At 45.4% G+C, this 20,050-nt stretch overlaps 1 protein-coding gene across 1 annotated transcript in view; it reads left to right on the plus strand.

The window, feature by feature from the left end:
* The window catches only part of LOC138579517 (single-stranded DNA cytosine deaminase-like), a 63,712-nt gene that overhangs the window by 9,600 nt on the left and 34,062 nt on the right, over positions 1-20,050 (plus strand). Inside the window, exon 2 of the mRNA XM_069649834.1 lies at positions 13,221-13,639. Within this exon, the coding sequence (XP_069505935.1) occupies positions 13,221-13,639 (419 nt within the window). The remainder of the gene's footprint in view (positions 1-13,220; positions 13,640-20,050) is intronic.

The following is a 20,050-nucleotide window of genomic DNA, read 5'->3' on the forward strand; positions in this document are numbered from 1 at the left end:
GTCCATCGAGCACGCTACGTATCCGTCTGTATTTCTGTCCATCGAGCACGCTACGTGTCCGTCTGTATGTCTGTCCCACTCCAAAGAACTCTGCAGTATCTTTAAAGAACTAACTGTACCACCCTCCTGCCCTGATGAAATCGTTAAAGATGAAGCATGGTCCACAGGCATACAATCAGCCATGCTGGCTAAAATAAGCCTCCTCCAAAACAAAATTTCCCACCACTACAAAACTCTACCCAAGCAAAGCCTGCATCTACAAACGAAACATAATGTTAGAACTAGCAACATGCCCAAATTCTCATTCACCGAAATCCCCGAAAGCGAGGTCATTGACATCCTTAGACACCTCAAACCTTCACAATGCAAGGGTGATGTGTGTCCCCCAAAAATCATTAAGGACTGCGCAGAACCACTTGCACCTCTTCTCACAGCATTCATCAATGCTTCATTCAAAACAGGCATAGTTCCAGACAGCCTTAAAGAGGCCTGGGTGTGCCCCCTTCTAAAAAAAACATCGCTAGACCCGGCCAACCCCAATAACTACCGACCCATAACAACAGTCCCATTCCTCCTGAAATTACTAGACAAGGCCGCCCACAAACAGATTCAACTCTACCTTGAATCCAACGCAATCCTAGGAAAAAGACAATCTGGGTTCCGCAAGGGACACGGAACATAAACCGCCCTTCTAGACTTAAAAAACGAAATCACTAACATCCTCGACAAGGGTAAGCCTGCCCTCCTCCTCCTCCTCGACCTCTCAGCAGCGTTTCATTTGGTAGACCATAACACACTCACCAGTCATCTCAAGCATGCAGCCCACTTCACTAAGGACGCAGCATCTTGGGTAACCTCCTTTCTAGAGGGTAGAGCCATGAAAGTATTCTCAAACATAGCCCATGCTGCACCTTCCATCATCCACTGCGGTGTCCCACAAGGCTCATACACTGCCCCCGCGCTCTATAACCTCTTTACCAAGCCTCTCTTTGATAAACTGGATGAACTTGGGATCACATACACAAATTACGCTGACGACACCCAGGTCCTCCTTCCCCTTACGGGGCATTATCATCAAGACGCCACCACCCTATAGCAAATCTACTCCACCATACAAGAGTGGATGGCTACTAACGGACTCTGTCTGAACGGAGACAAGACCGAAATCCTCATTCTAGGCCAAAGATCCACACTCTCCAACCTCGACCCACTCTACCTCAACTTCAACATAGATAACTGCATCATCCCAGTATTATCCTCTGTCAAAACACTTGGGGTACACATAGACGCGACCCTTTCCATGGACAAACAAGTCAGCGCCATAGTATCGGCCTCCGCACTGATCAACAAACTCATCAATGCAATAAAACCATTCCTGACCAACTGCCTCTCCATAGCTAGAGCAACCATAGGAGCCAAACTAGATTACTGTAATGCTCTCTTAGCCGGCACCTCAAAAAAAAAACCTGTCCAGGCTCCAAACAACACAAAACAACGCCCTTAGAGCAGCCCTAACCATACCAAAAAGAGACCATATCACGCAAGCCAGGAAGTCAGTTCACTGGCTCCCAGTCAAGGAACGCATCTCTTTCAAAATCCTTACTACCACTCATAAATGTATCTACCTCACAGCTCCCTCATACCTATCTGACACACTACACAGATCTCAATCCACTAGACCGACCAGACAACAATACACCAACCAACTCACCATACCTCGCATCAATAGGACTAAGGCAGGAGGCATAGGCTTCCCCTTCCTGGCACCTAAACTGTGGAACGCTCTCCCCACTGACCTCAGAGCGGAAACATCTCTCACCTCCTTCCGCAAAAAACTCAAAACTGCCCTTTTCAACTAACCATACGTTCCCAGCCACTCTCCGTCCAATGTAGGTATGCATGTAAGGATATTTGCATCCAATGTAACACTTACGGACTTGAACTGTATGTAAGTATAAGCAACTATGTAACTAGCGCCACGATGCCTTCGGTCTGCTGTGCGCTTAACAAATTTGAATAAATAATAAATAATAAATAATTGAGCAAGCTAAGTGTCCGTCTGTATATCTGTCCATCGAGCACGCTACGTGTCTGTATATCTGTCCACCGAGCACGCCACGTGTCCGTCTGTATTTCTGTCCATCGACCACGCTACGTGTCCGTGTGTGTCAATAAGTCTAATATGGTATGTATATCGGGCTACAGATCATTTTTAAAAGTGGGTGTATTTTTATGCCTTTTTTTTACGTTGAAAGTAAAATGATTTTTAGGGAGTAAAACCGTCATTCCAATTTGCAATTGGGGGTATTCCTCATGTGCCTGTGTGCAGGGCGTAAACATTACTAGCAACCCACTTATCTGTCGGGCTGAATGCACATATGCACGCGTATGTCTTTGGGACAAGGAGTGCATGGGGGAACTTCTACAGTGTAAACCAATCAGAAGCAGACACGAGCAGATAAGACATTCCCTGGGTGAATCCTTGGGCTGCCCTGCTATTGCTAGAGCCCCCTCCTCTAATTCTCTCCCTGATGAAGTCATCTGAAGATTAGGAAAGCTTGCAAATAAAGGACTGTCAGACTAATCAAGGTATCATCGTGATGTCATCTTATTTTATTACATGGTACAAGAAAACTGAACTCAGTATATATCAATAAGAAAAAAGAGGAGAAGGGGGAGGCCGTACTCTCCGCGGAGCAAGATCCAATCAAACGTAATGCGCAACTCACACGGGGAAAAGGTCATAAAAGCAGTTTAATGAATTAGACACAAAAATATATAAACAAAAAGCACGGCTGGGTAAGCAGCAGCAATAACAGAGGCAGGACGCCCGTGGGCACGACCTGCTAACAACGTGTTTCACGCTCGACTGAGCGCTTGGTCATATATATTTATGTACACACATGGCCTGGCTATACTTTATACCCGCCACTCTTTCCACCGGTCGATCAATCTGTCGATCTGTGTGGAATGCATTGTGGTAAGTGCTCTACAAGTGCTTAACCGAAAGTTGAGTTCTCCAAGTGGGGCGGACTATTCAATGCAACCAATGATTCTTAAGCCCTTGGCGGGAGTGAGTCAAAAAGTGCAGTACACAAGGTCATGCACAAGAGTGCCAAGCAAAATGCAAGGCATGCAGAACGCCAAATGTACTGCACTGTAATCAATGCTGAATGCTGCTCTCAGAATGCATACATGCTGAATGCAAGACTCAGGGCACAATATTGAACGCTTCTTGAAGCATTCTGATTCCAAGAGATGCAGAATGTAAAACAGCGAGATGAATGCTACTTGCAGCATTAACCATCTAATACATAATGGCTGGAAATTGGACGGCCCTGTGGTTAAAGCTTTTTGCAGCACTTAGAATCCAATGCATGCTGCATGCAAAATGCAATAAACCGTGATTGTTGCTTCATGCAACACACAGTATGCAGAATGTACAACACTATCATTAATGGTTTGTGCAACACTTGCAGCAATGAATAGCATGTAGAATGCAAAGTGCAATGCACTGTGATCAATGCTTCTTGCAGCACTTCGAATTGAAGGTATGCAGATGGCAGCACGTAATGTGATGTGCTTGAGGCATTTTAGAGAACCTAAAATGAACATAATGTATAAAAAAGTGCAATATGATTAATGCTTCTAGCAGCACTTATAGTCCAAGACATGCTGAATGAAAATGTGATGCACTGTGATTACTGGTTCTTGAAGCACTTAAAAACGGGCATGTAGATTATATGTTATGCACTGTGAATAACGCTTCTTGCAGCACTTGCAATTCAAGACATTCTGAATGCAAAATGTGATGCAAGGTGCAAAATGTTTCTTGCATCACTTAAAATCCCACAGCTTCTGAATGCAAGCTGTGATGCACGGTGAAAAAAGCCTCTTGAAACACTTAGAATCCAAGCCCCACTGAATGCAAAATCCGATGCACTGTGCAAAAAGATGCTTGAAGCATATCGAATCCACGCCATTCCTTGAGCACATAGAATCCACGCCATGCAGAATGCAAAATGTCATGCACTGTGCAAAATGTCGCCTGGGCACATAGAATACACGCCATGCCGAATGCAAAATGTGAGTACCTGTGATTAGCTCCCCTGGCCGCAGTTAGAATGCAGCCCGGCTGCACGCAGCACTTGATGGAAAATGAATGTTTCTGTAAACAAGAGCGCCAGGAGTGCAGATTGTAACATTAATCGCGAGGACATTCCTTATGCTGATAATGAGTGTGCCGGTGCCCATCAAATGATCAACTGCCAAGCTGGCACAGCAGGGTACAAGAGGCCGGCAGATGCCCTTCCTGCAGCACACCAGGGACAGTGGACCAAAGAAAGCGCAGAGTGGAGGCTGCGGATTTCGCACTGAGTGGAGCTATTTCTGGCCGGGCACAGGGTTGTTTCTGTTTTACCGCTGGAGGGGAGCTGACTCATTGCGTAAAATGCAAAGTTTGCTGCAGAGATGGGCCAGCGCTGCCTCCCTGCCTCTGCGATGGCGAGGCAGCAGTAATAATAATAATACTGGCATGCGTGCGTGCTGCTGCCAGCTCAGTAAGTGCATTTGTTAGTTTGAGCATTCCGACCGCAAATCGTGCATGCACGTTCATACACCATGTGATGAGTCTCCGGTGCAGCTCTTTCTGCCATCTGTGCCAATGGTCCACCCCAGCGGGGCTAGCCGAGGAACAGCCCTAAGCAGGCCCTGGGGTCATCTCTCTGAATCTCCAAATGTAGATACTTTTCTCTGGACCGCCATCCCTATTGTGCCAATCTCTAGTCTCTCTCCTGTCACTTTTAAAGGGCTGTGTGCCACCTAGATTGCCTAATAATGTCTTGGCTTAGGTGAGCAATGTCCTCCATCTCCTGCAGGTGGTAGCATTGGCCAGGTCAATGTCCCCTTCCCTTCTTCTCATGTGTTTTGTGTCCCCGTGTTTAGTATTCACAGGTGGTGTGCCTTTTCCTCCCCCTTGCTTATTATCCTCTCCAACCAGGACCAGCCCGGTCTTCCATTTTTAGGTCAGGGAGAAGTGAGCATATTGGTGAATGGCTGCGTGTTCTACTTCCGGCTTCAGGGCTGGTCTTGTGCTTATCTAGGAGCATGTACACCTAGCCTAATTAGGAAACAAACTCTGGCCGGGGCATGGGCCTCCCTGTTGTAGCGATGGTTTTGCATGTGGTTGCAATGCTGTTTGTGAAATCTCCATTCAACCTCTCTCCGCTCTGGCAGTCTGAGAGGAGGCTCACCAACTTCTGAGGATGAGAGCTAGATATTAGCACCCGGCAGGGAGGGGTCTCCCGGCCAATCAGGAAGCTCATAAGGTGGACGTTACATCATGATATCGCCCGTGTTTCAAGCACCCTCAGAAGCATGAGGCTGCCATCTTCCCTGTCAGGCAGGTAAGGCCCTGGTGCCCCATACCCACCTCCCCCACCCTCCTGCCCATTAATGCCACCCCACATGGGAGTTCATTGCTTAAGTAAAGATTGGATCGCAATGGGTGTCTTCTCCCTGCAAGGTTCTCTGTCATATGATGGCACTCGGCCCCTGCACCATCTCAGCCTTTGCCTGGGAGATTACGTGCCAATTAAGGCATAGGAGAGAAGAGGGACACTGGGAGATGCGCCTTATATTTATGCCATGTAGCTCTTCGGAGTGCTCATGTGTGTCCCTTGGCCTGGACCCTGCGTCTCCCAATGCTACCCAAATGATCTGCCCAAATGTTCTCCGCAATGCAGCAGTGCTATGCTGTTGCTGTGGATGATGGCAGTGGAGTCCAGGTTGCCAGACTATGTTTTGGTGGAATTGTGATCAAAGGGAATCGTACGATTGTGGCAACATTACTAACAGTGCACCCAAGCACGATATAAAAATCCCGACCCCATTACTGCGTTAAAGAAGAACAGGGGTTGAGGGGTTGTCCTCTGCTCTCCTTGGAAGCAGTAATGGGGATCGGGGGCTGCAGGGGTGTCCCCCGCTAACCATTACAGCAGGGGCGTTGCTAGGGGGGGCTAAGGGGGCTATAGCCCCTGATCTTTTGGTTGTAGCCCCGGATAGAATCTCAGGAACTACAGCCAAAAGACTAGCTAGCCCCCAGTCCCAACAGTTCCGACATCAGCTTAGCCCCGGGTCTTTTCCAGTCCTAGCAACTCCCCTGCATTACGGTAAGCAGCTGATGACATTTTTAACAAAGGACCCTGCGGCATCAGCTCCGCCGTACGTAAGTGGGGGGAAGTGACACTGCCGGGGTACAAGGAGGCCGGCGGCACACACAGAAGTGTGCATTAGTAAAGGTAAGTGGGGGATTGGAGGCTGAGGGGGTGCAGTTTTTAGGTCTGTGGGCCGAGGCAGGTGTGCAAAAGTGATCTATCTGATCAATGCGCAGAGCCGTAATTGTAGTTGACATTTTCGTCGGCGGAATTACGAGCTGCACAGTGATCACATTGATTCGATCTAGGAGGGTTGGAATTAGTCAAGTTCCAGAGCATGGCAGCCTGTGGGCAGGTAGAAGTCACCAGAGTCAGAGCAGTATTTTGAGGGCCAGCCATTAATGAAAGATCTGAATGGGCTTAGCAGGTGATTGAACTAAACATTGGTGAATTTGTTTAAAGTCTGTTGTTCATGCGGTCAAATGATGGGCAGGACGAATTTACGATTTTTGATGGGGCAGGAAAGGGGAGCTTGGAATGCGGTTTTGTTTACCTGAATTAGAATTTTAAATGGCTTAACATGCTTCTCAATGAAAGGCATAGAAATTGACCACTCACTGAAAAGAGAGGTTTGATCTGCGATGCTAAGGGAAGGTGTAAGATTTGTAATGTGGCATGGATTTGTGAAGTGCTCACAGCTTGTGTGAGGTGTGTATTTCTTCAGGGAGATGAGAGGTGAAAAATACAGCAGGGAGGTCTGTTATATACATTGAAAGCACTAAAGAATTAGGATTAGTGAGAATTGTGATTTTCTGCATGGCAGGTGGATTATAGGAGGGAGGTAGTAAGTTTGAGAGATGGGCTCCGCTGCAGAAAAGTGTGCAAGGAAGGCACTGTAGCAGTAAGGTGTGAAGTATGAATCGCTGCATTGAGTAATTAGGTATACATGAATGAGGGTCTGAGGTGTATGGGGTGTCTACTGCTTAAGGGGATCTGCAGGGTCAGTAAATTGCAAGAAGTGAGTTGACCACTCCTCTCGAGACGTTTCATGGGGTCTGCGGCAGGGAAGTGCACTGGAAATTAGCCAGCTAGTGGTGAGAACGGTCAGTAAAATTGACCAGGGAGCGCAGAGAGACAACTACCATCCTTTGGCCCCTCCTCGATGGCCCCTGCTTTTCACTGTGCTGGCACCGCTGGATCAAACAAAGCCCTTTTTTCATTTACAAAAATCTATGCAGCTTTATGCAGGGCTGTGGCTTTGGCATTCAGGAGTCAAATGCTGGTGTCTACGGGTTGCATAGCAAACACACTTCAATCTTCACACAAGTGCCCACATACACCATCGTGTTCTTTCCTTCTGGCACTGGCAGCTATTGCTCTGCCCTAAGGGAAGCCTACAGTAGTAGATGCATGTTTGAATATAATGCAGTGTGTGTAAGAGTTTGGATGCATGTATAATGCAATGTGTTTGAGTTGTTTGTGTATACACAAGAGTTTAAATGCCAGTTTGCAAGCGTGTCCACATATATGTGTGTGTGTGTGTGTGAGCGCGTGTGCAAGTGCATGTGCATGTTTTTAGCTTGGGGCATCATGACAGTTATTTACAGTGAGAATGCTGGCATATATTGTGTATCTGACTGCATCAGAGTGTTTTGCAGTGGCAAGACCAGCAAATATTGTGGGCACCAAACCATAAAAGGGTTATACAGTGGCAATTCTGGCATATGTTGGGGTGCAGCATGATAAATGTGATGTTGCAATGTTGGCACACATTCTGGGCGCACCTTCATGGAAGTTATTTACAGTGGCAATACTGACATATACTGCGGGCACAATATCAAAGTTAGTTTACAGTGGGAATGCTGTTATATATTGTATGTGTGGCATCAAAGTGGTTTGCAATGGTACAGTGTGTGTCCAGCGTCATACAAGTGATTTGGCAATGTGGACATGTATTATGGGTGCAGCTTCATGGATATGATTTTTCAGTGGCAATGATGGCATATATTCTGGGCGCCGGTTCATGAAAGCGATTCATAGTGTTAACACTGGCAATGGGATTTATAGTATGAATGCTCTATATATTGTGGTGTGGCGTTGTAAAAGTAATGTTGTTATGCTGACATAAATAAGCTTCATGAAATTATTTACAGTAGCAACATTGGCATATATTGTTGGCACAGGCTCATTCAGGTGATTTACAGTGACAATACTGGAATGTATCATGGGTACAATCTGAATGTAATTTACAGTATGAATGTTAGCTCCTGTTGTGGGTGCAGAAATATACAAGGGATGCTGCAATGCTGGCAGTGTGTGGGTGTAGCTTCATGAACATGATTTACAGTAGTAATATTGGCATATGTTGCTCACACATGGTCATTAAAGTTATTTACAGTGGGAAACCTGGCATATAGTGTGGTGACAGCCTCAGGAATGTGATATGCCGTGGCAATGGGAGCATATATATTATGGGCACAACTTCATTAAGGTAGTTTCCAAAGGTGGACACAAGCATCATGAACATTTTGAAAAATGCTCCTGGGTACAATAATGACCTGGAATCGATTGGAGTTTACATTTGTTACCCTAAAGAATCAATTAAAAAGTGTATGGCTTTACCCCAAATAGAATTGTGCTGTAAATGAGCCGTTTCAACCTGAGATTCATAAAATGTGCTTGGGATAACCCCCTCACTCAAACTCTTCTAAAATGTGTAGGGCTCCCTGGCTATACTTTCTCGCTTGAGTTAATTAGAGGGAGATTTGATTGCCACACCACTGAAAATATTCATCACTCACCACTGACATTAAATCATTTAAAATAGCAGTGCTCCCCTAAGGGGCCACATGACACCCCTGACACCAAACGTTCACTCCACCAGTGGTCAATAATGTGAATTGCTGCCTCCCAAATCAAACTTTCTTAACCTACCTAAAGGCACCATATGATTCTTAGGTCACTTATCTTGCTCAATACTATTTCCCAATGGTCTGAAACCTAAAATGGCTGCAAAACCTCATGGCAGCCATAGAAAGACAAAAGAAGCGTAGATTCGGAAGTGCCTTTGTACAGAGAAGAGAGACTGGGATCTTAAGATGCCCACCCGGTCTTAGAGATGCTAGATTTAGGGTCCTTCTTTCCAACCTCTTCTTTCACACAAGTGAAGGGGACACTCTTGCACATCCCCTTCACTTGCATGAGAAATGTTGTGTTTGATTCACAAGGGTGATGAGAAGGTGATTCTCTGGTGTGTACATTCTGATCCCTTCATAATTATGTTTGTGCAATTGCATAAATACTGGCCAGTGAGTGGGCATAATATAAATGGGGCTATGTTTGAAATAGCTTCAGTGGGATGCACAATGCAGAAGGGTAATGTCAGTACCTTCTGAGCATTTTGTTAATGGAGACTGGAGCTCTATGAATTGCTGTGGTTCTGCTTTAATTTCTGATCCTCAAGCAGGGATAGAAATGCATTATGTTTGTTTTACATTTCATGAGGACAGATCCTTTGAGAATCTGTCCTAATGAAATGTGCCCCCAGTACCCACATGGATGCTAAATGCTTAAAACATATTGGTTGCGGGTATGTGGGTATTCGAGGAAGCCAGCAAGTGCTGTATGGGGGCTGGCTCAGTCAGAAATTCAGAGGCGACCATTGAGAACACGGTGACCCAAAATCCCTATAGATTGCCCCTTAGAGCAGAGGCACCACCAAGGGGTGGCTAACGGGGGCCACGGTCACCCTTATAAAAATGCTGCCCCCATCGGCCTGAAATTCAGTTAAGTGTTTGTTTTAGTGCGCCACCCCAGTGACCTCCTCAGACCACCCCTATGAAAAATGTCTGGGCGCGCCACTGCCTTAGAGTTTAACTGGAATTTTTCAATTTACAGCTTTGTATACAACCATCATTTAGCAAGCCTTTTCTATGCCCAAGCCTATTGTATATTTTCCAGCTCATCTGCCCCCAACGTCCTGTTGTGGTTTATTACGTGGTCACACTCAACTCAGGGAGTTCCTTTCCCCACCATGAACGTGACGCACAATAAAGCACTTTCAGTTTTTGGTTAAGGTTCAATGTGGTAAGGCCTCCACCCCGTCTCGCACCCAACTCCCAACAAGTACCCAGTGCCACAATGGACTAAGGACCAGCCCGGTGTGTAATAAGAATATATTTATTAATTTATTTATTTAAACCAAATATGACAAATAGATTAATATCAGCCACCAATGCTGTGGCAACACAAGAACAAAAATGACTTCCGTAAAGTCACCCACCCAGAGATACTGGATACTAAGATAAGCACTCACAATTATTTCATTTTAAATCACCCACCAATAGAGGAAAATAACAATTCAAGACACACAGTGATTGCAGATTGGATTCTACTTTTCTCCCAGTGACCATCACCCCCCAAACATCAATTAGACCTGACTCCTCTGAATGGAAGCCAATGGCAGGGAGTGGGAACACAATGGGAAAATCGGATTTGGGGTTTAATCACAGAGACAATATGAAATAAAGAAAAGCAATGGGAAATTCGATTTGCCACCCCTAAAAAGAATAGGTTGGGCTTTGTGGTTTTGGTCAGAGCACAATGGGAAAATCGGTTTTGGTAGTTTTAGCACAGCTGCAATGTGAAAGAAGGAAATGCAAATGGGAAAATTTGTTTTGCCACACCTAACAAGAAAAGGCAGGGTTTAGGATTTTTGGTCAGAGCACAATGGGTACACAGGGGCAATTTCATTTTGCACCTTGCACATTCACATAGAAATAGAGTTTTGGGATTGACTCTTTTGGCAAATCATCATGTCTATACCAGTTCAAAACACACTGGGTAAAGATTGTTGGTTTTGAATGCCAACAATACCCATCCCATGATAACTATAAGGGAATTAATTGATTTACTTTGATTAAATATGCTAGGGATCTACACAGCCAACCAGGCTATTTATCAATGGTGAAATAACTAAAACAATGCTGGAAAACTATAGGGCCTACACAATATATGGCTTTGGGGTGGTTTTACTTATAGGAGAGGTCTGGTGCTAGGCATCAGGGAACACCAGGGCACTGCTGTCTCAGAAAGGGGGTCAGTCAAGGATCTCTTCTGAATCCTCCAAGGGGTCTCACTCAGCTTCTATGTCTACTGGTTCCTGTCTCCAATGCAAGATTTAGGCCTCTCTGCTGGGATGTTTTACACCAGAGTTTAGCAGCAGGAATAAGTGGAAAAAAACTCAGCGATAATGCAAACTGATCTACATATAGGGCAAATGACATCACAAATTTGTTATGATTCTCGGCAAAGGGATTGGTTAATGTTCACTACCCACCTCCCACCTGTGTGCTAATAGGACAAGGGGGTGGGGGAGTGATTTGGGACCGCTGTGGGAGGAGAAAGCTTCATCTTCCCATTTTGACAGATGTGCTAGGTCCGTTGTGAGCTCTCAACATCTCTCAACATGTCAAGTGCCCTACATTTTCAAATCTTTACATGTATAAATATATTTTTGAAAACTATCTTTTAATGTGAATCAGATAAGGCTTGTCTGAAGTCAGCACACCCTTCCTATGCAGAGATACAGTGTTTCTTCATTTACTCAGGCGCCATATCAGTGAAAACTATGTTACTTTATAGTTTTCATATTGCTTATTACATGCATGCTCATTTAAACTTTCACATCTCTCAGAATCAAGGGAAGGCCCAAATCACATTTTCATTAATAAACATAATTAAAGTTATCACACCAGCATCGTTTCAGCATGGTGAAAAGGGCGTGACTGTCATCTTTAATAAAAGTCTGGAATGAATGTTGTGACATGTATGCTGCCCTTTTTATGCAATAAAATATATTTTCCATTCACTTCAACTCCAGCTCCACAGGCCTCACTCTAGCCCCCTCCTTTTCCCTCTAAGTTTAATGTATCTGTATACATGTGACTAAGCAGAGAGGCTCAGGTTTAGTTTCGACTTCCCCTTCCAGGCATGTGAGCAACACTAATGGACTTTTCATGGGACTTGTGACCCCAGGGTCACTCCTTCTGCAAGAACAGACATGGCTCATGTGGTTTTCACCGTGTTTCAGATCTTAAGCATTGTATTTCTTTCTATATAGTGAAGTATTGGCTTTGATTGATGAGGACACCCAGGCCTGTGTCTCTTGGGCAGCAGAGGGAAGGGCCTCGAAGTTGTTTTCATTTTGGGAGAAAGCACTGTTCATGTACCAGCCGCAAAATGGCCTTTTAAACTCACACACAATTGCAATTTTAAATGACATCTTATAAAGGCACACAGTTTCAAAATACACGCATATTACTTCTGGATTGTGCATGTGTATAAGGCTGTTATATGAGAACACCATCTCCAAACTTGAAAGTCTATTGAGAATTTCTCTTAGCATGATGTCAGTTTGGATGATGGAAAAATGAAAATGACAACATTCTTTTATTTATTTTACATGTAATGGGCTCCGTTACACTTAAGCTGCTTGGAGCACATTCTGGTATTCCATTGAAGATGCTGCATGCAATGTTGTTTCTTTATGTGTTAGTGCAGCTCTCCATGGATTGTGTAGTATGGCATTATCAGCCACATGTCTCTCTTTTCCATGCTGAAATGCATTCTGCATATCTTTACACTTTTTAGAGTCAGGCCCACTTTCATTCCTTAGATTTTAGGCCTGCTTTTAGTTCCATAGGCCTTATGTCCGACATCATCATTTCTGTGCTGGCCTTATATTCCTGTAGGTTTTTAATAATTACTCTGGCCTCTTTATTTCTGGCATTCAGGGGCTATATTTCACCCCACATTCCTCTATAAACCCCTTTCTCCTTCTCTCTCCTGTATTTCCCCCATTTCGAAGTTTTGCACCTTTGTATATAATTCCCAGTTCATTTTTCCCTGTCCTTCTTCTGACATTCATTTTCTACCCCCATTTCTGTGGCCCCATCCGTGTTCATAAAAATCATTGCCCTGTCCCTCTTTATGTTTCCCTCATGTCCCACTCTGCAGCTTTCTTCATAACCACATTTCTCTTACCATTTTACCCTCTTTCCGCAGTTTGCTCATGAAGAAAACCAAGTTTCTGTACCACTATAAAAACATGCGCTGGGCACGCGGCCGCCATGAGACCTACCTCTGCTACATCGTCAAGGTGCGGGACAGCGCCTCCTCCTGTTCCATGGACTTCGGCTACTTGCGCAATAAGATGGGCTGCCACGTCGAGCTGCTCTTCCTGCGGTACATGGTGTCCTGGAACATGAACCCCCACCGCTGCTACCGAATCACCTGGTTCACTTCCTGGAGTCCCTGTTATGACTGCGCCCGGCACACTGCTGACTTCCTGCAGGAGCACCCCAACCTGCGCCTGCGCATCTTCACCTCCCGCCTCTATTTCTGCGAGGAGAAGAATGCTGAGCCAGAAGGGCTACGCCGGCTGCACCAAGCTGGGGTGCAGCTGGGCGTCATGACCTTTAAAGGTGGGGCACCATGGGGTGGGGTCAGATGTCCTTGCAGGTCAACTGTGCCTGGCAGGGAGGTAGACGTGTGCTGGGAGAATAGCTCAGGGGCAATGCATTTGTCTTGGAAACAAGACACCACAGTGCAATGCAGCTTTGAATCCTGGTCCAGCGCCTAGAGACTGGTCTACCGTATTAAGCACATTATAAATGATTAATTAATTCAGTGTGAGTGCAACCTGGCCTCTTTGTGCTTGGGAACCGTAAAGAGATTGTGTTGGGTGGGAATTTAGTAGGGATAAAGAAAGAAGGAAGGTTGCCTTTGCTGCGCTGTTGGTAGGTGCAGATGGGAAGAAGCTGGGTTCTGTGTGCGAGTAGCCAGGTGATTTGGGCACGGGTCCAGGGAGACTTGGACCGGGTATATTTTGTGCCGTGTCCTAGATGGGTTCGTTCATGGAAATCGTGTGCTTTGAGGTAGTGGTCATGCGTGTATGACAGGGAGTGTTTCAGTGTTATGTTGCAGAGAGATGTGATATCAGGTGGTGTGGGAGTCTGGAAGGTTTGTTAGCAGTATTGCTTAGGTGAGGATATGCTACGTGCTTATAGTGGTTTGGCCCTAACGAGTCACCCCCTTGCCCAGTTGATCCGTCCAATCTTCTTTAGGGCAGACCAAAGGCCTATAGAGGTATGTTCCTCTGTGCCAGTAAAGGTCACTGGACAAGGGGTTCAAGGTCAGGCTTGCAACGTTATTGGGTAGGTAGACTAGATTTCCAAAATAAAAAAATGGGGCCGGCTGCAATCATAACCATAGGACTCCTCCCCCATTCCCTCTCCCAAGCCCCCTGCCTGGTGATGGAATTTCCCAGCACTGCTCCTGGATGCTCTGTGAGGATTTGCCTGTGACTGGAAGCGAGTAAGGAACACAAGGAACGTGAGTGCTATTACAGGCCTTGCTATGTGCTTAGTTCCCAGCTGGTCGGAATGCACAATCATTGGGTTCGAGCCCATCCAGCTATGCCAGGTGTGCCTTACGTGAGAGGGTTAAAATAACAAATTGCTGATTGTCAAAATCTCTCTCTGAAGTCGACCTGGCATTGTACGAGTTTCATCCTCCCTTTCACCAAAACCTGTACGGGGCCCTACTGTGACAGTCCAGGCAAAACCATGCTACAATAGATGAAACAGATAAGGGGGCTGAGAGGGGGCGTGGGTGCAGCAGGTTAACAGTGTCCTACCTTTAATAGGAGATAATGCAGTTTGTTGCACTACTACCTTTGAATTAATGTGATTTGTACCCATCAAACTATGATCAGAAAACCAGAGCAGCATCCATGTTTAGACAGCCGACGACACTAGCCCATGTGTCCCCATGACACACTCATGATCCAGATAAAGCAGCCCCCTGTGTAAGAACCTGTCGTATGCCATCAAAGCAACTACGGCCATAAAGAAAGGGGTTCTTTACCTGCACAACACCAAAGTAAGATGGCTGAAAGGGTAAGATGGTTCATCATGTTAAGTGCTTGTTGCTGTGATCTGTGTCTGATATGCAGGTCTCAGGTTCAAATTCTGGCAAGGTTGACTCAGACTTTAATCCTTCTAAAATCGATAAAGAGAGCACCAATTTCGATTAGGTAATAATAACAATGTATTTAAATATGTGCTATGTAAAGTGCTTTGGCTCAAAGTGCTATATAAATATCGAATTATTATAAATGTGAAATTCATGAAAGGATAACTGCTTGGCAGGAGAGTGAACCAAGCTGTTATAAAGATTGTGAGTATGGGACTCGCACCCAAAAGAGGGACAGTCCATGTGAGGACAATTGCTTGGCAGGGAAGTAAACCAAGCCATTCTGAATACTGTGGGCGCAATTCATTACGTTTTTTGCACAGTTCAAGGTGACTTTGCACTGCTGAAAAGTGACTTTGCACTGCCGACACAAACCCAGATTCATGGAACCGTGCAAAGTGAATTTTTGCAGGGCGAAGTCCATGCAAAGTATACAAGAAGGGGCATTAATTTACCAAAGCGCTGTTATATCTTTAAATACAATATGAGACAACAGTGTCACAATGTGGTTATTTCCCAGTAAATCTCCATGCGGGACGGTCAAGGAAACGGTACTGAGTTCTTGACCTACATCAAGGACTGGGCGGGGCATACCAATGGTAGAGAGGGAAAGAGCCTGTCGCTATTAGGGCTGGTGGGCGGGGGGATTCAGACTATGGTATGGGGACTTCACCCATCGAACTGGTTGATATAGCAATGCACAGTCCGACACGCCTGAAATTGGATGACGTCATGAGGTTGGCAGAGGGGTGCTCCCTCAACAGTGTGGGAGCTCATGGGTTTGGTATAGCGATACATGGAGCTGTGCAAAAGAAAATTATTACTAAAAGAAAAATACTAGCTGAAAGAAAATACCCCTTTTAACACTCCCACTAACTCCAATGACTATAATACTCAATTATTCCACTTCACTCCAGTGTCCCAAGAACTAGTGAATACTACTATTGCCAAGTTGAAAGCTTCAAACTGCAAAGGGGATACCTTCCTAGCCCACCTAGTCAAATCATGTGCATCTACCTTCACCCCTATTATTACTAATCTTGTGAATGCTTCCTTCAGCACTAACTTGGTCCCAGCCAGCATCAAAGAAGCCTGGGTCACTCTGCTTCTAAAATAAAACCTACCCTTGACCCTGCTGTACCCGCCAATTACTGACCAATAACCACAGTCCCATTCTTACTTAAAATCATAGATAAAATAACATACTCACAAATTCAAACCCACCTCGAACAAAACCATCTCATGGGAGCTAGACAATCTGGATTTAGGCCGAACCATAGCACGGAAACGGCACTCATTGATCTGAAAATCCAGATGGACACCATTAGAAACTCAGGGAAACTCTGTATACTGCGGCTGTTAGACCTACCTGCAGCTTTTGACCTTGTAGATCATGATAAACTATGTTCCACTCTAGCCAAAGATTTCAGTTTTTCATAATATGCTACTCTCTGGGTAAAATCCTTTCTAGCTGAACGCACATCCAGAGTCTACATTGGCAAATATGCTGCTGACCCCATAGCAGTCCCCATTGGGACTCATGCCTTTCACCAACTCTTTATAATGCCTACACGAAGATCCTCTTCTTGGCATTAGACAATATGGGTGTCATCTACACCACCTTTGCAGATGACACCCAGATCCCCATTCCCTATTTCTGGGAACTATGACCAAGACACATTGACCATCAACAAAGTCTACGCTATTATACAAAATTGGATGTGCCTGAATAGCCTCTGCCTTAACGATGAGAAGACAGAGGCTCTCATTACAACACCGGCGCTAAACCATGGCGCTATTAGCACCATGGTTGGTGCCGGTGTTGTAACGAGTCCGCCATGGGGAAATGGGGAAATACTGCCCCATTTCAAGGTTGGTGGGGCGGTAATTCCCCATGCACCATTGCCCTTCACCATTCCCATTTTTGCCCCATAGGGCTCAATGGGAATGGGGAAGGCGGCAATTACGGTACCGCAAATTGCTGTACCGTAATTGCCTGCGAGGTCCCTTTGTGGGTCCCTACTTTAACGGCTGGTCCAGACCAGCCGTTCAGGTCGGGTCCCGCAAAGGGACCTCGTAGTAAGGCGCTAAGTGGTTAACGGCGCCGCAGCCTTTTACGGCGCCGTTAACCACTTAGCGCCAGGGTCGTAATGAGGCCCAGAGATTCTCATTGTTGGCTCCCAATCCAAAATAGGTACCCTTCACTTGGATTACTCAGCAATCAACATTGATGGCACGTTGATTCCAGTACTTAAAAAAGTCAAAACATTAGGAGTATACCTTGATGCCAACCTCACTATGGTCAAACATATCTCGCCACTTGCGTCCTCCACATCATACACATCTAAATTAATCACATTAAGCCGCCAGTTCCTTACACCTACAAACTGTATCACCTTGGCCAGAGCTCTGATTCTATCAAAACTGGACTATTGTAATGCTCTATTACTAGGAACTTCCAACACGAACCTTAGCAAACTACAGCTAATGCAGAATGAAGCCTTACGGGCAGCACTAGGAATCCGACCAAATATCCAATATTAGGAGGGAGACTCACTGGCTCCCCATTAAGGCCAGAATTATGTTCAAAACATTATGTGTCACCCATAAATGTCTCGCTAATAAACCCCCACTTACATGAACAACACCATTAAGAAAAAAACATCCAGTGGGGCCCTCAGATCCAATAACAACGCACTCCTTGAGATCCTACAGTACAAATGCTCCAGAGCAGGACGTAGTAGTTTCCAAGTCCTTGCCCCCAAACAATCGAACTCCCTCCCTCTTAATATCAAAAAGACGGAATCCTTCCCAGGTTTCAAAAAATCCTTAAAAACGTGGTTATTTATCCAATTCTAGCAAACCTAAGTCAGCCGCCATAGGTCTTTTAGTCTCTCTAGGGCTAATAGAACATTCGCCATGTGGTGGACTGAGCTGAACCTTGTAAATAAATATGATTGCTGTATTGTTTCATTCTATGTATACTAACAGTCTATGCCTTAATGACTAGTTTGCAGCGTTATCTATCTGCTAATATGTAAGTGACTACTTTCACTTTCAATGCTAAAGATGTCTGTAACTATGCCGTGATACCTCAGGGTCTGAGCGTGTAACAAATGCAATAAATAAATAAAATAAATAAATAAAATGGCCGGTGGCATCCAGGACTGTTGCATGGATGCAGGGCACGCCATCTTTAGGGTTTGAGGGCTAGCATGATTGATAGAAGTGACACGGACTACAGAAGTCGGAAGTGAACGTTTTCAGCTGCCACTCAGCCCCAAGGTAGGGGGCCAAGGCCCCCACCCCGGACGGTAACCCACCCACAAGGTCGTACAGGGGCCAAGCAGTGAGGAGGTGCCTGGAATAGCCCTTCACCATGTCTGTGTCTGCTCTGGCCGCAGCCAGCACTGATTAATTTGGGCCAGAGTAGACAAATCATCATCGTCAGCTGTATGATGGGCGATCGCTAACATGTCAGAGTGAAATTCCCACTTTCTGCCAGACACTGTTTGGGGGAGGGGCGTACAGTCAAAGGGTAATGCAAAATAATACGCCTGGGCTTTGCATAGCGTGACTTGCGCATTTAGGCATGCTCTTGACACTGCAAAAGTGATGGATGCAAGGCTTTGGAAGCATTGCAGCTGCTAGCCCTGCTCTGGGCAGCCTTTCATAACAATGTTTTAGCCCATCCACACAATTACTGAAGGGAAATCAGTCAATTGCAAACCAGTCTTGGTCCTGCCAGAAATGCTCAGTATGTAAGGTTTCCCAGAGTAATGCTAGATTTTATGCTTTGTGATGTCACTTCCTGTGATGTCGATCCATGTGATATTACTTCCCATTCCCTCACCTGGGCCAAAGAGTGTCCCAATTCTTCCTAGCAGAGTTGTGTTCCACACTCCAATGTTAAGGACTTGAGATGTTCTCCTTGCGATATGACAGGCGTAAGTATCTAAATCGCGTAGTGAATTACGCCACTGTCAATATAGGCCATGCTGCTTTCGAGCTGGTGGTAGCTGAGCCTATTTAATAAGTAGGGAGTGGCACCCCTATGACCCTTGAGGCTCTGTGGGCCCAGACCGTGTGGTGAACAAAATCGTCGGTGACTGCCCTGCCCCTGCCTCGTTCCATCGAGTTTCTCAGTTCCCCACTCCCTTCCATTACTGTGTAGTTTTCTTGATCTCTTTCTTTCTTTTCTTTAATGTATTAACCCACATCCTCCCCCATCCCGCTTCCCTCCACCCCCCCGCCAGCACAGACCAATGTGGATTGGCCCGCACAGCTCCCCAAGTTTCCAGAACACCAGCACTTTACAAACTCCCCCAGGCAGCTGGCAAAGGGCTGCTCCCTAGGTCAGCTCCCAATAACCGATAAAAGTCAATGCCAGGCCTCACAACCTACCAGCAACGATAAAGTATCACGCATCCACTTTTAAAGCTACGGTTGATCATACACATCATAATACATTGGTTTTAATGCTCCATGCGGACATTTGACAGATGTAACTCTCAAATTGAGCATTGTATTGCAAATAGCTGTGATTTTGATGTTAGCCTTGTATTGCACTGATCTGTGATTCTGATTTTAGACTTTTATTGCATCTAGCTGTGATTTTGATGTTAGCCTTGTATTGCATCTGCCTGTGATTTTGATTTTAGCTTTGTATTGCATCTAGCTGTGGTTTTGATGTTAGCCTTGTATTGCATCTGCCTGTGATTTTGATTTTAGCTTTGTATTGCATCTAGCTGTGGTTTTGATGTTAGCCTTGTATTGCACTGATCTGTGATTTTGATTTTAGACTTTTATTGCATCTAGCTGTGATTTTGATGTTAGCCTTGTATTGCATCTGCCTGTGA

The sequence above is a fragment of the Ambystoma mexicanum genome, chromosome 3p (assembly GCF_040938575.1).
Source record: "Ambystoma mexicanum isolate Mex_15411 chromosome 3p, UKY_AmexF1_1, whole genome shotgun sequence".
Classification (NCBI taxonomy): Eukaryota; Metazoa; Chordata; class Amphibia; order Caudata; family Ambystomatidae; genus Ambystoma; species Ambystoma mexicanum.